Below are 18,994 nucleotides of genomic sequence, written 5' to 3' on the forward strand. Positions count from 1 at the left end.
GCATGATGGTCACTTCGTTTTATAGTCGATGACTTGCGAAGCGTCGATCCAAGAATCAAAACTGGGCGGATATCCTTTCCAACGTACTTTGACTTCTTTGACACGCCGTTTGCCCACTTTACGGGTTCTGCGTTCGAGAATGCTTTCGATGTCGTACACGTCGTCTTCTTTTTTGGTGACACGTTGTAACTCGGGCAAATAAAACGTTCCTTTGAGCACTTCTCCGTTCATGTCTTCCAATTTATAGACGGCAGGATGACGGCCATGCACTCGTCCAGTGACGCGAAACAATTCGGTCGTCCAGTTAGGTAAGTAACCTTTGTCAAAAGTGCGTTTGGTTTTGCCAATGCGCACCCAATCTCCTACGGCCAACTCTCCACTTTTCTTGGGGACAGCCCTCGTCGGGGACGTACCAAACAGACGCTCAAACACCAGCACTTCGTTGTCGGGAGTCACGTCTTGCGGGGCACGTCCGATGCTTCGATGGTAAGATTGGTTGTACGCTTGCACCAGGTGCGGTCAGATGTCGATGTACTTCAGAGTGTGGTGATGCGTAAAATATTTCCACATGCGTTCTTTCAAAGTGCGTTGAAAACGTTCCACGATGCTGGCTTTGGTTTCGGGATTCTCGGTGGTAAAAAAATGAATGTCACGTTTCTTTAATTCTTTTTGGAAAGCTTGGTTCAGAAATTCGGTACCTTTGTCCGTTTGCCATCGAAGAGGGTGACGACCGCTTTGTTTCAACATCCGTTGCAGGGCTCGCACTAACTCGCTGCTCGATTTGGAAGTCAAGGGTACGACCCAAGCAAATTTGGAAAAGACGTCGATGACACAAAACAAATATTTGTAGCCACGATTGTAGCTGGCCAAATGAGAGACATCGGCTAAATCGGCTTGCCATTGATGATCGATGCCTTCCACTCGGGTGCGACTTCTGGCAAACTTGCGTCGAATGGGTTTGTGTAAAGTGTAGGTAGCTTGTTCTTGTAACCATCGTTGCAGTTGAGGTAAACGGAGACTTTTCAGTTGCGTTTTGGCAGCACGATACAATTTTTGAACTCCTGCGTAACCTGCAGGATGGGAGGGATCGTAGTAAATGCTGGCTAAGACTTTTTCCATTTTTTTGTGTTGGTTGGTGTGTTAATAAGGCACCCACTCTTGGAGGAGGCTACTCTTTTTCTCTTGGGGTATTTTCTTGGATTGCAATGCTTTGCGTGTGCGACCGGCAATAGGTGTTGAAGAGGAGGAGGATGTCTGAGCGGGGGATATCGGTTCTTGTTTCACTTCTGTCTTCACTTCTGTCTTCACTTTCTTTATCTCTTGTGATGAAGAAGGGGTGGCCATCATCTTTTTAATCCATCCAATTCTGGAGGTAGGTGGTGTTGTTAACTTGCATACTTTTTCTGGTGGAGTTTGAAACCCTTCCTCTTCTTCTCCTTTTTCTGTCTTGGTCACGGGTACTGGTGGTACTGGTACTGGTACTGGTACTGGTGATGGTGCTGGACTTTTCATCAAGGTCTTAAAATCTTTCAGAGTGGGTAAAGCTGTTTCGTCTAAAGCTTTCTGGTGAAAGAGTTGCAATCGTTGCAAGAGTTGACCGTACTTTTGCGATTTTTCTGTTTCGGACAAATCTTGGCGATTCATCAAGGACTGCAATTCGTGTTGTAACTGGGACATCTCGCTCAGATTGGGATTGGGAGGTAAATGCGGGGTGTGTTGTTCTTGCCACCGATGGTATTCCATCCATCGTTTGTAAGGCACTAAAGCTAGTTTTCGTCCTTCCATGGGGTTGTCAGGGGTCGATTCTGAGATCTTGGAACTTCCGAGGCCTTTTTATCTTGCTCCCACCAGTCCTCCCAACATGGTTCCCAAGACTCCTTTCAGTATGGGGCCTAACAAGAGAGGTAAAATACCTCCACGTTGCACTAACATCTTCTTTTTTTGACGAATGGGAATTTTCTTTTGAACCATTTGGCGAAGAACGTGATGATGTTTGCCTAAGCATTGTTTCTGGTGTTTGGACAAAGGGATCGTGCCTTTCAAAACGTTCAAACAACATTCGCACACGGTATCGATGACCTCTTTGGAGGCCGTTTGAATGAGTTTTTTTCGTAGGGGTGGAGAAGCTTTGGACAGGACAGATAACATGTCCCCATGTTTGGCTAAACGTGGTGGCAGTCCTTTCCTTTTCTTTCCTTGGGGTTTTCTGGAGGGTGACATCTTTGAGTCTTCAGGAGCACCAAAAAACACTGATACCCGACTTGGTCACAGGCCTTTTTTATACTGGAACGCGTCGCCACTGATTGTCTTGACGTCGTATTAGTTTGAGGACAGGCATGACACGTCGTGCAGGGGTACGTAACGGACTAAATCGAGCCAGTTCTTGCTTGGACAAATCCAGTAAACCTTGTAACATGCCCAATCTTTCTTGAACTTTGATTTTGGGAGAAGGTACTTTGTGAGCAGCAGCCACTGCCACTAAATTGGAAGGTCCTGCCACTGGGGAAGTTCTTTTTGGGGTCATCAACGGAGAAGTTCTTGGTGTGATCAACGTCTCCAAGTACTCTTCAGTTCCTGGTGTCATCAACGGAGAAGTGGACAAACGTGAGGATGCCGGAGACGCAGTCACTGCCGTGGCAGATCGTGGTTTGCGAGTGTAAGGTTGCGTCCTGGCCGAAGTGCCTCTCTTGCGACTAGTTTTCTTCTGTGGACTTTTCTTTTTCTGGGGACTTTTTCTCTGTTTCTTTTTCTGGGGGCTTCTTTTCTTTTTCCGGGGTGGTGGTGTCTGGTCAGAGGAGGGTCCTGCCACTGGAGAAGTTCTCCTTGGGGACCTGGTCTTTTTCTTCTTGGGGCTTCGTTGGACTTTTGTCTTGGGTATAACTTTGGGGGCATTAGGATCCCATCTTAAGAGTGAGCGAATGATGACCCCTCCTACAGTACCGCTCCCTCCAGGTTTCAAAATGATTTGTTTTTTGGTTTGAGTGTCGATGCGGGGATCGGCCAGTTGGACCAAAGCGACTTTGTTTCGATCGAAAAAGCGTTTGGTTTGATGAGGAATCTGAATGATTCCTTGGAGTAATTGACGTGCCGTCACCGTGAACCATCGTAAGACTTCTTTGAGACTAGCTTCTAAGACACGAGCTCGTGTTTGTGGATCTTTTTCTCGACTGATGCCATACAAGGCACGAATCAATTTGACGGGAAGATGCGACTGAAGGGACGTCATGTTCGCACTGAGAGTGAGACAGACGAAAAAGGGTCTGAGGTTTTTATAGAATTTTTTTTATGTGGAGTGAAATGAAGTCGAGGACGGAGACGTGTACAGGACAGGCCCTCCGTCTTGGCACCAGTGGTGAAACAAGTGGGTAGGAAATCGCAAATCCTCGGGAGTCGTAGGTTTCAAATCGACGAGTAAATAGGCGTGTGGAGTTTGAGTGGCATCGTCGTACGCCTGAGTCAGCCAAGGCGTTCCTAACTGTTTGGCTAAGACTTGCACTTGCGACTTATCTCGAGGGCTTTTAAACAAGACCACGTAATGCGCATTGAGCCTGATGGTGCGATGGGCTTTACTTTGTTGAAACAAATTTTGGGTGATGTAAACGACAATGGCATTACGGTGATGCCCTTTGCGCGTGAACCACAGTTTAATTTCTTCTTCGTCTTCTCCTAACATGTCGTCAAAAATGACCAAATGGGTTTGACGGGAGTCAGAGACGATGCCGTCGTCTTCTTTAGGAATGCCTTCCACAAACACGATGGAATCGCCTTGACTTTCTCGCAAGAGGCTGTACGCCGATTGCCACTCTTTGTAACACCACACGATTCGTTGAGGGGTTCGATCGATCAAATGATGTTTATGTTCCATCAAACGTTTGACGAATTCGGTTTTGCCAGAACCGCTAGGTCCAGCAATGAGCATGTTAAAGGGATGGCGAAGATACAAAGCCTCCCAACTGGCATGATCTAAGTGCTCGTCGATGACTTTGACAGTAGAGGAAGAGGGAGCAGAGACAGCAGAGGTAGCCATAGTGTGAGGAATGTCACTTGTGACACGAAAAACAAACAAGACAAGAGTTTATATACTTTTTCAGAACACGTTTATTGAATATTTTTTTCAAACATGAATACGAAAGACAAAAATACATAAAAGCCAAAGGCTTAAGTACAAGAATAAAAGGCACATGATAACCATGAACGTGGAATAAAAACAAGTGTCTGTACAACAACCACATGTTTTGGGTAAAGTTCTAACCAGTTCTGTAGTAGGGGTAAGGTCACACAAGTGTCCTCCCGAAAGGGTCTTTCAGGCCTGTCCACGACAGTCCTGTCCTGGGTGACGGGTTCTTCTGGCACCGTCACTAACACAGGTTGAAAAGTAACTTTTTTCCTTGAATAACTCTCGTGCATACTGGGCCACCTCTTGTGTCCAAGCCTCAAAACCCTGGTCTCGGTGATGTCCAACATTTGACTCCTAACCAATCTGGTTTCTTCTTCGTCAACGACATGGTAAGTTACTTCAATGAACAATGAACTATCGATCTTGCCTAGGGTTCCTTTTCATATACAGACCAATACCGACGTGACCGTACGGCAACGTAAAGTGATTGGGAAGTCTCACTCGCTTCTGGTACACGATTTGATAGACTTTTTCCAAGGGTCGACTGACGATGTGGTGAGTGGGTAAACGTACAATCTTGTTCGGTTGATAGGTGGTCACTTTAAAGTTTCCATCCTCTCCCGATTGCAAGGCTTCTTTCAATACCCCAAAGTTGACCACTCGACTGGTACGATGATTCAGAGTCAGTCCTTTCACTTTGCACGTCGTGTGCACTTCTCCTTGTTTGTCCCGGTATTCGTAGCCGTAATTTTTGGGGCCGCCACTGACGAAACTTAGAATCTTGTCGTCGGGATGTTCGTCTGTCCAGGCTCCTAAACGGTCTCCTTCGATGTCAGGGTGATGTTGAATCGGGTGATGGATGTAAATGCAACTGTCCGTGTCAAAGTACAGGACGCGTTCCCCTAACAGTTCTAAAGCTTCGTACAATTTTAAGCGAGCATGGGCTGTCACGTAAGCCGCAATGATGACATTTCCAAAAGGGTCGTCTTGTACAAAGTCCAGATCTTCTTCGTAATTGACCAAGATCAAATCCTCTCGAACGAGTCCACGTGTTTCATGTATTTGGTTTTGTCGTGAATCATCTGGAAGTAGCGGGAAGGTTCGGTCAAATATTCCGTCTTGGGTAAACACGGTCGTTGTGCCATTTTACCCCACAAGCAATTTAACATCACTTTGGCAAACGATCGCCGGCCTTCGTTTTTCTCGATGTGGTCTAAAGAGATGCCTTCTTGTTCGTAGTATTTCTCTTTGAATTGTATTTGGTCTTCGGGAGTGTGACACCAGGAAGGATAGCCGCTGGCTTCTTGTTTCAGTTTCAAAAAGGCATCCACGTAGTCGGCGAAAATGCCTTTCTGAGTAGAGTCACCATTGTGGTACTGTTGTGTCTTGGGAAAGTGGCAAATTTCGTACACTTCTAACAGTTGGTATCCCATGTCCAGAGCTTTGAACAATTCCACGCTGACCCAGGTTCCCGTCAAGGCACGTTCTTCTTGGCTGTGATGGCAAGGTTGGTCCTGGTTGCACGTTTCGGCACAAGTACGGCACAAAGGAAACATCAGTTTGCCTTGACAATGGTGAGGTAAGACGGGATGGTATAGGTTCGTTGGAGGCAAAACTTTACACTTGATCAAGCCTTCGTATTGTCGAATGTTTTTCAGGTCGATGTGTTCCGTCAACAATTGCGGGTGCCCTACAGGAAAGCGACAATATTTGCACACGTAGGGATACAGCGAACACACGTCCAAGTATTTGATTTCTTCTCCTTTCTCTTCGTCGGCTTGGTACAGCAAACAGGTGGCATTGGTCCTTCCTCCGTACAAACTATCCCTCGGGTTCAGCGGGTCCATGAACTGGTAACTTTCCACGAGGCGTTTAAACTCGGGATCGGTTTTCAAACGGTGATCGTACTCGTGTTCCCACATTTCCACCACTTGGTATCCTTGCTGTTCTAACTTTAGGCGTCGCTGACAAGTGTCCTGGTACAAGTCTTCCATGGTTCGTTGCAAAAACTGATTTTTAGTGTCACGGTCAGTGTAACAGACGGGACATCCGTGAAATAAGCAACCGTTAAACTCGTACACGATCTTGGGGTTTTCTAAGTCCCAGCCATCGACCGAATACGTTCCGATGGTCTTTTCGCCTCCTCCGTTGCGGGCATGCTGAATCCATTTGTCTTCCTTGTCGCACAAGTAATGTAACCAACGTAGGGCTTTGACCGAGTATTGACGCTTGACATAGTGGGTCGTTTGAGGACTGATGACAGCCACGGTGTTTTCAGGCATGAATCGTTGGCGGTACACTAAAGAACACGCTTTGGCAATGGTGCAAGCTTCTTTCAAAGGATCGACCCCTCCGTGTTCCATGAACAGTTCTCGAAATTTTCCACAGCAACGCCGTAAAATGTCCACGTCGGAACGACAATACTTTAACATTTCTTCCTGAAAGTCGAAGGGGTCAGAGGCATGAGCCTGGTACCAAGCGTAGAAAGCTTCTCGTTGTTCGGTACGCATGTTGTCGGGGTCGTAATAGTGAGCCTCAGGCAAATGGGGTAGAACGGCATGTTGATTGGCTTCCGTACTGAAAAAGTGTGGAAAGTACCCTTTAGCCATTTCTGTCATTCCAAACGTTTTAGGCATTCGACTCAAAGGCATGGCCAAGTAACTCATCGAATCTTTAAACTGTACTTGTCCCACTTGCATGAAAATGATTTTGGCTCCGTTCAAAGTCACTTTAGGACGTTCGGTGCCTTGTTCCGTATAGTATCTGAGAAGAAACTGTCCATCGTATCCGGAGAAATTGTGAGCCATCACCGTGGCATGACGATGACAATCTCCGTAACGTTCGATGTCCTCTTGGCTCCACGTCTTGTCGATGGGGTCTAAGACCCATCGGGCAAAATCGGCTAACGTGTTCGGTCCCCGAAAGATTTTTTCACGTCCTCCAGGAATCTTGCTGCAGTGAGGGCAATGACTGAAGATAGGTTCTTGAATGCACTTCTCGCACGCTCGATGAGCCACGCAGAAATTAGGAATGTGAATGCCAGTCTCTTGCATGCATTCGAAATCGAAAAAGATGAAATTGCCTTTCTTCTTGTGACCGTCCTCTTTCTCTGGTGGGGGTTGGTATTTTTGCACGTAGCATTGGTGTTCCAAGTCCACGATGTGGTGACAAATGTGACATTTTTTCTTTCCTCGACATACGTGTGCCTTGGCATTATTGGTAAGTATGCCTTGTCCACAGGTAGGGCACAATCTCAGGAGTTGACAAGCACATTTCTTCTGTGAACCTTGTGTTTTCAAATGTTGTTGGTAACAGGTAGGACTGACAAACGTGCGCAAACAAGTCGAACAAGGCACTGGTCCTTTGCTCAGACAGGGTGGAGAGGCCAAACATCCTGGGCATTTCATTCCACAATGCTTGTGTTGCTCTCGATTGTTATAACCATAGTCACATTTCTCACAATAATAACTGTATCCCAGGAATCCAGTGATACTGGTAATGGTATCGAAATGGTCATCGTGATGATAGACATGAATGTATTTTCCGTCCTTAAAATCTTGGCCTCGAAACAACAGAGTTCCACGCATTTCTTGAGGGTGCACTTTCAAGGTGTAGCGTGGAGCTAGGGCATCTTGCAATTTTTGCATCTCAGGAATGCCACAGGGTGTGTCTTTGGACAGTCCGGCTTGTTGCAACAGGAGTTCTGCTTCATTTCGTTGTTTGGCTCGGTCGGATTGTTGAATAGTTTTCCAGGTTCTTTTCCATTCTACCGTGTCGTTCTTGTTGGCATAGGTTCGTCCCACCACGATGGCTCGGGCTAAACACATCTGGTCTTGAGGGTTGTTAATTCGGACGAGACTCCTTTTGGTGTTGCGAAGGTCGTCCACCAATAACATCTTTTTGCATCCAGTTCCTTGAGGAGGAGAGACGTGGGCCATTTTCAGTGTGGCTTTACCATCGGTGATGTCAAACTGGTCATTAGATTGTTGCACCTGTTGTATCTTGTCCATGACTTTGGAAGGGGTCAGTTCTGCGGGTCTGCTAAACTCGATCCAAACAGGGCATTTCAAACCGTCGTGATCTATGGATAGTGTCAAGCGATCGTCTTCTTTGGCTTGACATTGTCGCTTGAGTGCGGTGAGCAAAGAATCCCACATCTCGGTGATAAACCCTTCTGCTTTCTCCAAGGGTACGTCGGCCTTGAAATCTTTAAACTTCACCGTGTAGGTGTAAGCCGTGGTTCTAAATTTTTTAGAGGAGCGCTTTTCCGTCTCTCGAATGGAATAGTACTTTTCAGGGTTGACTAAGGGTGGTGAACTTGGTTTAGAGGGTTCGGATTCTGGTTCACTCATGTCCTCTTCAAAATCACTGGCATGAATTTGTGTCAAGATTTCAGCCCTGGTACAAGGCGATAGATCACGTTTCTGCCTCTTACTTTCTTCTTCTTCTTCTTTCTTCTCGAATGAATGGGATCGTTTCATCTTGAGTGCAAAACGTCAAATGACTCAAGTTTAAACACCATAGACTAATTTATAGTCTTGGCAAACCAGCGTATATAAAAAGGGTGTGTCTTGTCCTTTCACTATTCTTTTCACTCTCAAACCGAGGAGAACGATGGAAGAGACTACCCAGATGGAACGTTTCGTCAGAGCTTTGCGAGGGGTCATTAGAAAATTCTCTTCAGACCAGCCGACGGACTACTCTCCTTCCATTCGAGATAAGAGTCAGGATACTTGCTATATCTGTCAGAAGAAAGGGCATTGGTCTTCAGAGTGTCCAGACCGTCAAAAAAGAAAAAAAACAGGGGCTAAAAAAGACAAAAGTCAAGATACCTGTTATTATTGTAAAGAAAAAGGACATTGGTCTCCAGATTGCCCAAAAAGGAAACAAGAGGAGTCAGAAGAAAAGAGGGATTCTTCAGAAGAAGAGAGGGATTCTTCAGAAGAAGAGAGGGATTCTTCGAAAGAAGAGAGGGATTTTTCAGAGGAAGAAAGAAGACAATTCTATTTAAAAGAAGCAAAGAAACAGGAGAAGAAAAGAAGAAGGGAAGAAAATGAGGAAAAAACGGTGAAGAAATTCAAAAAACAGAGAGACTAAACAAGGAGAAAGAAGAAGACAATGAACTTTTAATTAAAGTGTTGTGTTGTGAATTGGATTGTAAAAAATGGATAAAAGAATACATGAATGATATAAGGTAAGTGTCTTTGAGTTTTGATTTTAAAATAAGAAGCTACACTCACGCACTCATACACAGACACGTACTATAAGGGTAAAATGGGTGGGGTTTATTTTTGAGTTATTGGCAAATTGAAATTGTATTTCTTTTCGAGAAATGTGGGTGGCCCTGAAAAGGGCCTTTTTATTTTGGTGTAGGGGTGAGTTTAACCAATCAACTTTAACTGCCTTAAGCCTTTGCCACGGCCAAGGCCTACTTCTGATGATTGGGTTGAAATCACTAAGGGTGGTACGACAGGCTTAGTCACAGGGTTGGCGTGTTTAGCTCGGGAAGGTCGTATTCTCTTCGGTCGTGATAAAGAAGTCTGATACATTTGTTTCAGACTTCTTAACTCCGCTAAAATGTCCAACAGTACCGTAGCCGTTTGATTTTCACCCTCTTGTTTCTTTGCTGCTACTTCTTCTTGCTGTTGTTGCTGTTGTTTTTTTCTTACCTCTTCTTGTTGCTGTTGCTGTTGCTGTAGGAGAAAAGCTTGTTCCGCTTCCTTTTGTCGTTGCATAAATTTCTCCAATTCTTCTTTCTGTCTCTGTCTAAAATTCTCCACTTGCGGTAATGAAGAAGGTAACGAAGGTTCCGGAACAAATTCTTGCGAGGTAAGAAAATCCACAAAATCCCAATGTACCTCTTCTGAAAGTAAGTCCGGGTTCCCTTGGGCAGTCTCCCCTGCTGGTGCACCCCAATGGATCGTTTTCTGAGTTTCCGTCATGTTGAATCACTGTCGCATAGATTGACTGCACACAAGCGCTAACGAATCTATATAGACCACGTGACGTCACAGACTGCTCTCTTCGGATTGGATGCGAGCTGACTGAATTTTGTAACGCGTGTTCGGATTGGTGAATGAATTCAATCCGTTTCAATCCTTCCTGTACCTATAAATAAGCGCAGTTCACTGCATTGATTCACCTATTCTCGTCGCTTCAAGATGTGGACCACAGTTGAGTCATCCACCCTTGTGTCTTCCATGATGTTTAGGACGGACATGCTCATGTATGTCAGGTCCAAGTGGACTGTTGTTGATAGGACAGATACTAGTCAATGGATGAGGAGAGTTTACATAGAAAGACAAGGATGTCTCAAGAGGGTACTTGTGTATGGACCGGCAGTTAGAAGGAGTTTAAGAAGAAGAAGAAGAAGATGTGACAGATGCCATCTATGTTAATATTAATATTAACATAAACCCAAAGGCCCTTTTCAGGGCCAGCCATATTTCTCGAAAAGAGGTAGCCTTTCCATTGCCTACCCCTTTTTTAAAAAAATTTAAAAAAAAAAAAATCCCATATTCAATTTCCCTTGACGCTATAAAGTCCCACCCTGTTTAAATTCCTTTGATGCTAAACCGTCCCACGATTTTTCTCCATGTTAATTTCCCTTGACGCTAATCTGACCCACGATTTTTCTCCATGTTAAATTTCCCTTGACGTAATCTGACCCAGGGGTCTCTGTAATGCTAATTCCCATTGACGCTAATGTACCCCACCTTACTACTCACAAGATATTACTTAACCGTGCCCAGCATGTATTGATATTCACGATACAGCCTTCTTATGGTTCCAAAAAGTCCATATTTTTGGACACCTATATTAAACCAAGCATAAAAATAGTATCCACTTGACCAAAGAAGTCAACGGCAGTTCATAGCAGAAGACGTTTATGCACCCCCAACCCCTAATTTCTACCTGGAATGTTCATGTCCGAATGTCATTTTTGACACCATATGATACTCAGTGCAAACACAAGCCCTTTTCCTTGATGACAATTGTACAAAACAGTGTACTAAACATTCTGATGCAATTGAAAATAGTTGTCATCCAGGCCGTTTGAGATATTCTACTTACCCCAAACCCATGTGTTTATTCCTTGGGAGGCTAGCTCTTCTTCCTTGCCGACGTTTGGCATTTCACTATCAAGATACTGCAGAGTAACTATGGAAGGTGTACATGCCTGACATCAGTTTCAAGAACACTACAAGCCCGAAACACCTAGTTCACAAATATATCCTTATCTTTAGATAGTAAACAATAATAGATGAAAAAGTCACACCATAGCCTTAAGTTAAAAAATTTGCCTGGGGACAATTTACGAAACTGTACCCTACCACCTCAGTCGCTCTCAAGTGTCATATGTCGACATCTGGTGTCCCACCAATCGTGCGCTATAGACATTCAAATATACAAATCTAGCTGTCCAACTGAAGTTGAGGGTTCCATCCAGGGCGTAGAGAGATGCATCTTCAATGTGAAGTCATGTATGACTGTAGCAAGCTGCAAAATGAAGCCATCCTGATCACCATGCAGAGAATTTTTCATTCGCATCCTTTACCTCAGACAATACGTATCAGCAATACCAACATTAAATCCACAGTTATAACAAAATCCTACATGTCACTCGACAGTACACTCTCATTACACCAACATGTCATGAACATATGCAAGACTCAGTATCTGGATCTGGAACAGAGACACATCAACTCCATTCAGTTTTCATTCGGTTGTTCTACTAAACTATGTAACAAGATAACCGGATTGGGGTCAGATAACAAAGAACGCTTTTGATTGTATTTTTGTCACAAAAATACAATGTTTATTTATGAATGAATTCAGTGAAAAAGACTGATTAAATAGTAAAAATATGCAATGATTAATGATTGAAAGTGATTCCACACAAACAATAGAAACAATGATTTACGTACACATTGACAATTGCCACATGAAAATGATATTGTTCGCTCTAATAATGAAATATGATGAGTTTTCACTCAAATAGTGAAATTATATGAAACACTAGGACATATCCTGCGGAGACGAACACAAATTCGAAAGGTCTTCTCAGCCCCAACGCTCCGTCAAGTGGTTGAGGAGCCACCCCGAACGGTCTGCCCCTCCTGTTCTGCCTAAAGATCGGTAGAATCTTGTGTTCTCTCCAGACCAGTTGGTCCAGAATCCTCGGTTCTTCATCACGTGATGACCTTTATCATCTTCCGGGCCAACGTCACCCCGACAGCAGCACACTGGGTATAACAACCCAAATTAGCGCCACAGCTAAACACCCACAATACGTTACATATACGGAGATACAGTATAAATATCACTCCATCCCTCCTTCACTCCTCCAGCACTACACTCAGAATTCACCAGTCACTTTCCATCAATGAACCAATCACTCAACTGAAAAAATGTTATCCGAATCCGTGTACTACAAATGACACGGTCATGTATAACAGCACGTAATGACATCATGTACGTTAACCTCGAGTTGATTTTATACAAAATATATTATCGGGATTAATGTTCAAGTTGATAATCAAGTTCAGAGGTGAACCTGCGTCTGAGAAGAATCTGATAGTACTTAACATAACACCTTCTCTTCCTTTATAAATACATTATTGAGAATATAATTGTTCTGTTAAGTTACATAAGGTAAATTAGGAAACATACTATAACATTGCATTGTAAGACACAAGTCGGAATTACCTAAAATACAAGATAAATGTGATAGTAAAACAATTATAGCCTATAATACAAATAGGAAAATAATATTTAACTCACACACCTCTACAGCTGTAGATCGCGCGTCATAAAATGGACTGCTCACTGATAAGACTCTTCGTAATGTAAAGGTTTACTCTACGCTGAGATCATTTATACGCAGGCCATGTAGCCATACACTGCCTGTGCGCTCAACGTATATCGTGTTTCCCATCCAAAGCAATTTGCTCGTGCAACATAGGATGAACCGAACACACCATTTCGAATTATTATCCGATATACATAAACCACCCTCGGGTAACGCTGTACACACAAACGAGACCCGAGTTCATGTATTTAATCCAAATAATCAATAAACGATTAACACATAAAATTCCATGACAAACTGCTTGTGTGTACCTTAGTACTTTCAAGACAGGGCTATTGTAATTCACTTCTCTCTGGTTCGACTCAATATATACTAAAAACCCTCAAAACACAGCTCTTTAGAATAAGAAGAACTGAGCACACATCCCTTTACTCTGTAAGCTTTAGAAGCTACCCATTCCATCCAGAATAAAAAGAAAACTTTGTTCACTGTGCTGCATTTCGTTGACCGTCCTCTGTCAAATATACATATTTGTCTCACCCACATATTTCGAATACAAGAACAGATTTAATTATGTTTACTTCCTTAATTATTGTCAGAATCTTTTTCTTTTGTAAAAAAATGGAGTTTGTTTTTGTACACTTGTCGTTGTTTATTTTTTGTATGTTACCTAACATTGAAAAGCGTTTAGATCTTCTAAAGATTAGGTGCTTTACTAAGTCCACATTATTATTATTAATATTATTATTATTATTATTATTATTATTATATCGTTCTGGGAATTATACATTTACAGCATAAAATTACCGAATGTAATTTTCTCGGAGGTGATACTGATCATATTTTATAACTTACTTATTGTTAATTACTTGTATTCAGTGTGTGTATGTGCGTGATTTGGATTTTGAACGTAGCTTTCACAATTTTTCAGTCATATCACAACGATGTCTGCAGTGTGGGAGTTTACAGTGATGTCTAGCACTGGGGCATCATGCCGCAGACATGTAGCATGATGTCCCACCCTGTCACATTATCCTGACACCAGGCCGACCAATCCTAACACTAACCTCTTAACGCTGAGCGCCTAGCGAGGAAGCTGTTAGTACCATTTTAATAAGTCTTTGGTATGACTCTACCGGGGATCGAACCCACGACCTCCCGCATCTGAGGAGGACGCTCTAACCACTAGGCCACCGGAGCGACATTTATTCAGTGTAACTAACATATGCGTTTTTTTCAGTATACACAGTATTGCAGAACACAAAGCTCAGGAAAGACCAAGGTAAGATCCTTATCAATGCTACTGTTTTCACAATTGAAATGGGGTTACATATCATTATTGGCTTATATGCATAACCAATCAATTATTTGAATAAAATACGGTGTTATGGATTATACAGCACTTAAAGGAATTTGAGCAGCGCATTCTAGTAGCCAAATGTAAGAACGTATAAACTGTGCATGGTGTACGCGAACTGTTCTCTCTTTGACGTGCCCCTTTAGGAATGTATATTGAGTGTATAGTATTATAATGTGCTAACCGTATCCTTGTGTCAGTCACATCATGGTTAATGTATGTGATTAGGTTCTCTTCTCGTGTTCTTGTTTGTGGATGACTCTTAAAGCAACAATATATATATATATATATATATATATATATATATATATATATATATATATATATATATATATATATATATATATATATACGCATGTGGGTTGGTGGGTATTGAACTTATGTGTATCTATGTTTAACAAATACCTTGTTTTCTTTCGTATGTCTGCAGCAACCACACCTACTCTAGGAATCTCATTACCCCTGCAAAAACAACTACTATGCAGCTTGATGTCAGGTGAGTTTGAACTTGGACTTGAATGTTAAACCTCCACTCATCAGTATAAGAAATAAATAAATGAATATGCGGTTACCGTTAACCTTTGAGATTTTTCAAATTTGCGAAAATGCACAAACCTATTTACATTTAATTCAACAAATAACATCAACGGTTCTGAAAATGACTAGTCCACAGACTCTTCGTGGTATTTTCAACGTACGTATATTGTATATACAGGTATAGTAAATTATCTATCATGTGTGACAACTCCAAGGAAATACTCAAAGATATATAGCAATTTTGAAAGACAAACATGTGGATTTCATAAAGAACACTTCATACGTATATTGCCATCTCATTTCTTGTGGACAAATAAAATGCTATGTTTCTGGACAATGACCATAACACTCTAAGCTGACCCGACCGTTTAAGTAAATGTTAACCTCAAAACTAGCAAATAAAACATACATATCTTGAGCGAGAGAACATTCAAATAAGTCAGTGAACGAAATATGATCTTAGAACTTGGTTCAAGCAAATTGACATTTGTTTTAACAAATATTAAATTTAAAAAAAGGACTAGCAGTGCATAACAGTTACAAATTGCTTTAGGAAAATGCAACTTACTCGTTTGAAAAACACTGTGAACTAGTTGCCTCATATTATTAACGTTATAGTTGTAGTTATTTTAGAAACTGGAACAACGTAGATTTAACATAACCGATACGTTTGTTTGAGATAGACATCAACCGTCAGATCATCTCGGTTTTAAATTATTACTTTAATTAAATAGCAAACCTTCTCTTGCACAGGACGGATTTACAAGCCGTTGGAAATAACAGAGGCGACGGCACGCCGAGAGCACACTCGATAAGTGCACTAAATGAAACCAAGGACTATAGCGGGTATTTAACTGCATTTATCCTCTGTACTATAACTCAGTTTGCAAAAAGATTATCATTTAAGAATGCATAATAGTGCAGCACATACTACTGCACGCTTACTTGTTTTACCAATAATGACTCAATTTTGTTGAAGTATGTATCTGGCTAGAAGACATAAACAAATTACTAAACAATAACCGGAGTAAATGTTTAAACACGATCATTATATGTTTGAATACACTTACTATGCTTTTCAAAGAAAGCGCTTATGCAATAATAGATCTTGACACGTAATTATAATTCTAGGTATTCATTACAAATTTTGAATTAAGCACATTGATATTGCTTGTGTGTATCTCTCTCTCTCTCTCTCTCTCTCTCTCTCTCTCTCTCTATATATATATATATATATATATATATATATATATATATATATATATATATATATATATATATATATGTGTGTGTGTGTGTGTGTGTGTGTGTGTTTAATACATACCTGGGGCCCCAAGTGGCCGAGTGGTCTAAAGCACTCACCGTTCAGGATCACTGCTAACTCACCTATGTCTGCGCGGGTTCGAGACTCAGCCTCGGCTAACGTGGGTACCTGAGAAAGCTTGCCAGTAGTTTCTCGTGGGTCGGCGGTTCTAACCGGGTTTCCCAGGGTTCTTCCTCCACCAGTAATACTGACCGCCATGTATAGCCTATATTGTGCTGAAAAATAGCGTTAAACCCTACAACAATAACAACAACAACAAGAAAAACATTAACACATACCTTGTTTTGTTTCGTATGTCTACAGCATCCCCACCTACTCTAGGAATCTCATTACCCCTGCAAAAGCATCTACTATGCAGCTTGATGTCAGGTGAGTTTGAACTTGGACTTGAATGTTAAACCTCCACTCATCAGTATAAGAAATAAATAAATGAATATGCGGTTACCGTTAACCTTTGAGATTTTTCAAATTTGCGAAAATGCACAAACCTATTTACATTTAATTCAACAAATAACATCAACGGTTCTGAAAATGACTAGTCCACAGACTCTTCGTGGTATTTTCAACGTACGTATATTGTATATACAGGTATAGTAAATTATCTATCATGTGTGACAACTCCAAGGAAATACTCAAAGATATATAGCAATTTTGAAAGACAAAAATGTGGATTTCATAAAGAACACTTCATACGTATTGCCATTTCATTTCTTGAGGAAAAATCAAATGCTATGTTTCTGAACAATGATCATGACCCTCTACGCTGATCCGGCAGTTTAAACCGATTCAAACTTCAAAACTGCAAATAAAACAGAAAAATCTTGAGGTACAGAGCATACAAAAGACAATCATTGAACATAATATGATCTTAGAACTTGGTACAAGCAAATTGACATTTTGTTTTAACAATATTAAATTTAAATAAAGGACTTGCAATGCATACAGGTTAGAAATTACTTTAGGGAAATGCATCCTACTTGGTTAGAGAGACTCTAAACGAGTTGCTTCGAATTATTTCCATTATAATTGTAGTTACTTCAGCAACTGGAACAACATAGATTTAACAGAACCGATACATTTGGATGAGATAGACATAAACCATCTGGTTTTCAATTCTTACTTTAGTTAAATAGAAAACCTTTTCTTGCACAGAACAAATTTTCAAACGGTTGGAAAAAACAGAGGCGACGACACGACGAGATCAGACTGGAGTAGCCCACTGAATGAAACCAAAGACTATAGCGGGTATTTATCTGCATTTATACTCTCTACTATAGCTCAGTTTGAAAAGAGGTTATCATTTAAGAATACGTTTTGCTGAGTTCACGTGACTATGATACCTTTCTTGGTTGCAACGAAGACAGAGATTACTGTTTGAAACTATCACATTAAAATTAGTACAGTACTTGGTTGCGGTGCTCCAGTTGGGGCTGCGAGCAACTTGAGTCAGTGTTACATCACTTAAACTGTGGTCATGGAAAGGTAAGTGTTTTTCTACTGGACTTCTGTCCAGCTTGTTTGTCATCCAGTCAGGTTTCTCTAAAATAGTGAATGACGCAGATCTTGAATGTGATGAGATAATTTACCGTTATCTGTTTTGAGCGTTCTGTTTGGACCAGAAATGTTCAAATTTGCACTAGTTGCTGCGATAGAGAATGTGCTTGCCTCATTGATATGTTGACAAGTTTTGCACCATTTAGAAACTAGATTTGCCAGGATGGTCTTGGGTTATGATTGGCGTTTGTTTCGCTCTGACTCTGATGTCTTTGAGGTTTAATTTTGTTGCATTTATCTTAATCAATCCCTGACATATGCGATGCCAATGCACTTGAAATGACTGTTATTCCCCATATGATTTGCATTCCTTTGATATCAATATTCCCTAAACATACACAATGATGTTTATTCCGTGGCATCCAGGCAAAGAACACGAGATCGATTTGATTTACACTTTTCTTCATGTGGTTATGGAATCGCAGTGTGTGGTCCGCTCCTCCAAATTAGCAGTTGGACCCCACAAGACCGCCATATCCAGTACACCCTTTGGATTTTCTAACACTAACTATAGTCCCGATAACTTAAGTAGCTGTCGACCGCAGAATATGTGTTATACAATATCCACAAGGCACGATTACCCCATAATAGCTAAAACTGGAATAGATATACTGCGTAACTAACGAGACACGTCTAAGTGCGAATGCAGTGATACACATTATGCATAAGTGCATATTGAGTGCTTAGGAAATACGTCAAAATTATTCATAAGAACGACTGTACAAAATTATTACAATAACTACGTTCGTTAATGAATTTGTCTCGGACAATACTAATCGCAGTGGATTATAAACATTTGACCATTTCTCATTATTGAATGTGTGCCACATATATCTGAATATATCTTTTCTGTTCAGCAATAAAATTTATAACCTGAAACAATCTATATTCTATCCAAACAATTGAGATATAAAGCTGGCTTTCTAGAAAATCCAAAAATATTCATTATATAAAACAAGCCAATCACATTAAACGGATTGAAAGAAAGATTACCAAATTGCATATGCACATACCTTTGTAACTGAAAATTGTTTTCACAAAATGAACAGCTTCCTGGAAATATTTCATTTGTTTGTAAAGATACTTGGAAACATAACCCCCTGGGAAAAGTTGTATCAAGCAACAACACTACCTATATACATGTTTGTTTATTTATATTACATTGTATTTTCCTGCACACGGTTTTATTACAATCCACATCAGATCACATCACTCCGACATCAACTAGTTTAAAACTTTACAAAATTTAATACTTACATATGACAATGACTTTATTATACTGATTCCTCCTAA

The 18,994-nt window shown here is 41.3% G+C and overlaps 1 protein-coding gene across 2 annotated transcripts in view; it reads left to right on the top strand.

Annotated features, from left to right (window-relative positions):
* Window positions 1–18,994, top strand: part of LOC149800350 (uncharacterized) — a 44,386-nt gene that overhangs the window by 13,365 nt on the left and 12,027 nt on the right. The window contains exons 6-10 of one of the 2 annotated variants that reach the window (XM_089957220.1): window positions 14,170–14,211; window positions 14,717–14,782; window positions 15,577–15,669; window positions 16,451–16,516; window positions 17,300–17,392. In XM_089957220.1, coding sequence (XP_089813346.1) covers window positions 14,170–14,211; window positions 14,717–14,782; window positions 15,577–15,669; window positions 16,451–16,516; window positions 17,300–17,392 — 360 coding nt within the window. The remainder of the gene's footprint in view (window positions 1–14,169; window positions 14,212–14,716; window positions 14,783–15,576; window positions 15,670–16,450; window positions 16,517–17,299; window positions 17,393–18,994) is intronic. The other variant, XM_089957221.1, reaches the window with a different exon arrangement.

This window comes from Sinohyriopsis cumingii, chromosome 5, assembly GCF_028554795.1.
Source record: "Sinohyriopsis cumingii isolate HCF-2022 chromosome 5, ASM2855479v2, whole genome shotgun sequence".
Lineage (NCBI taxonomy): Eukaryota > Metazoa > Mollusca > Bivalvia > Unionida > Unionidae > Sinohyriopsis > Sinohyriopsis cumingii.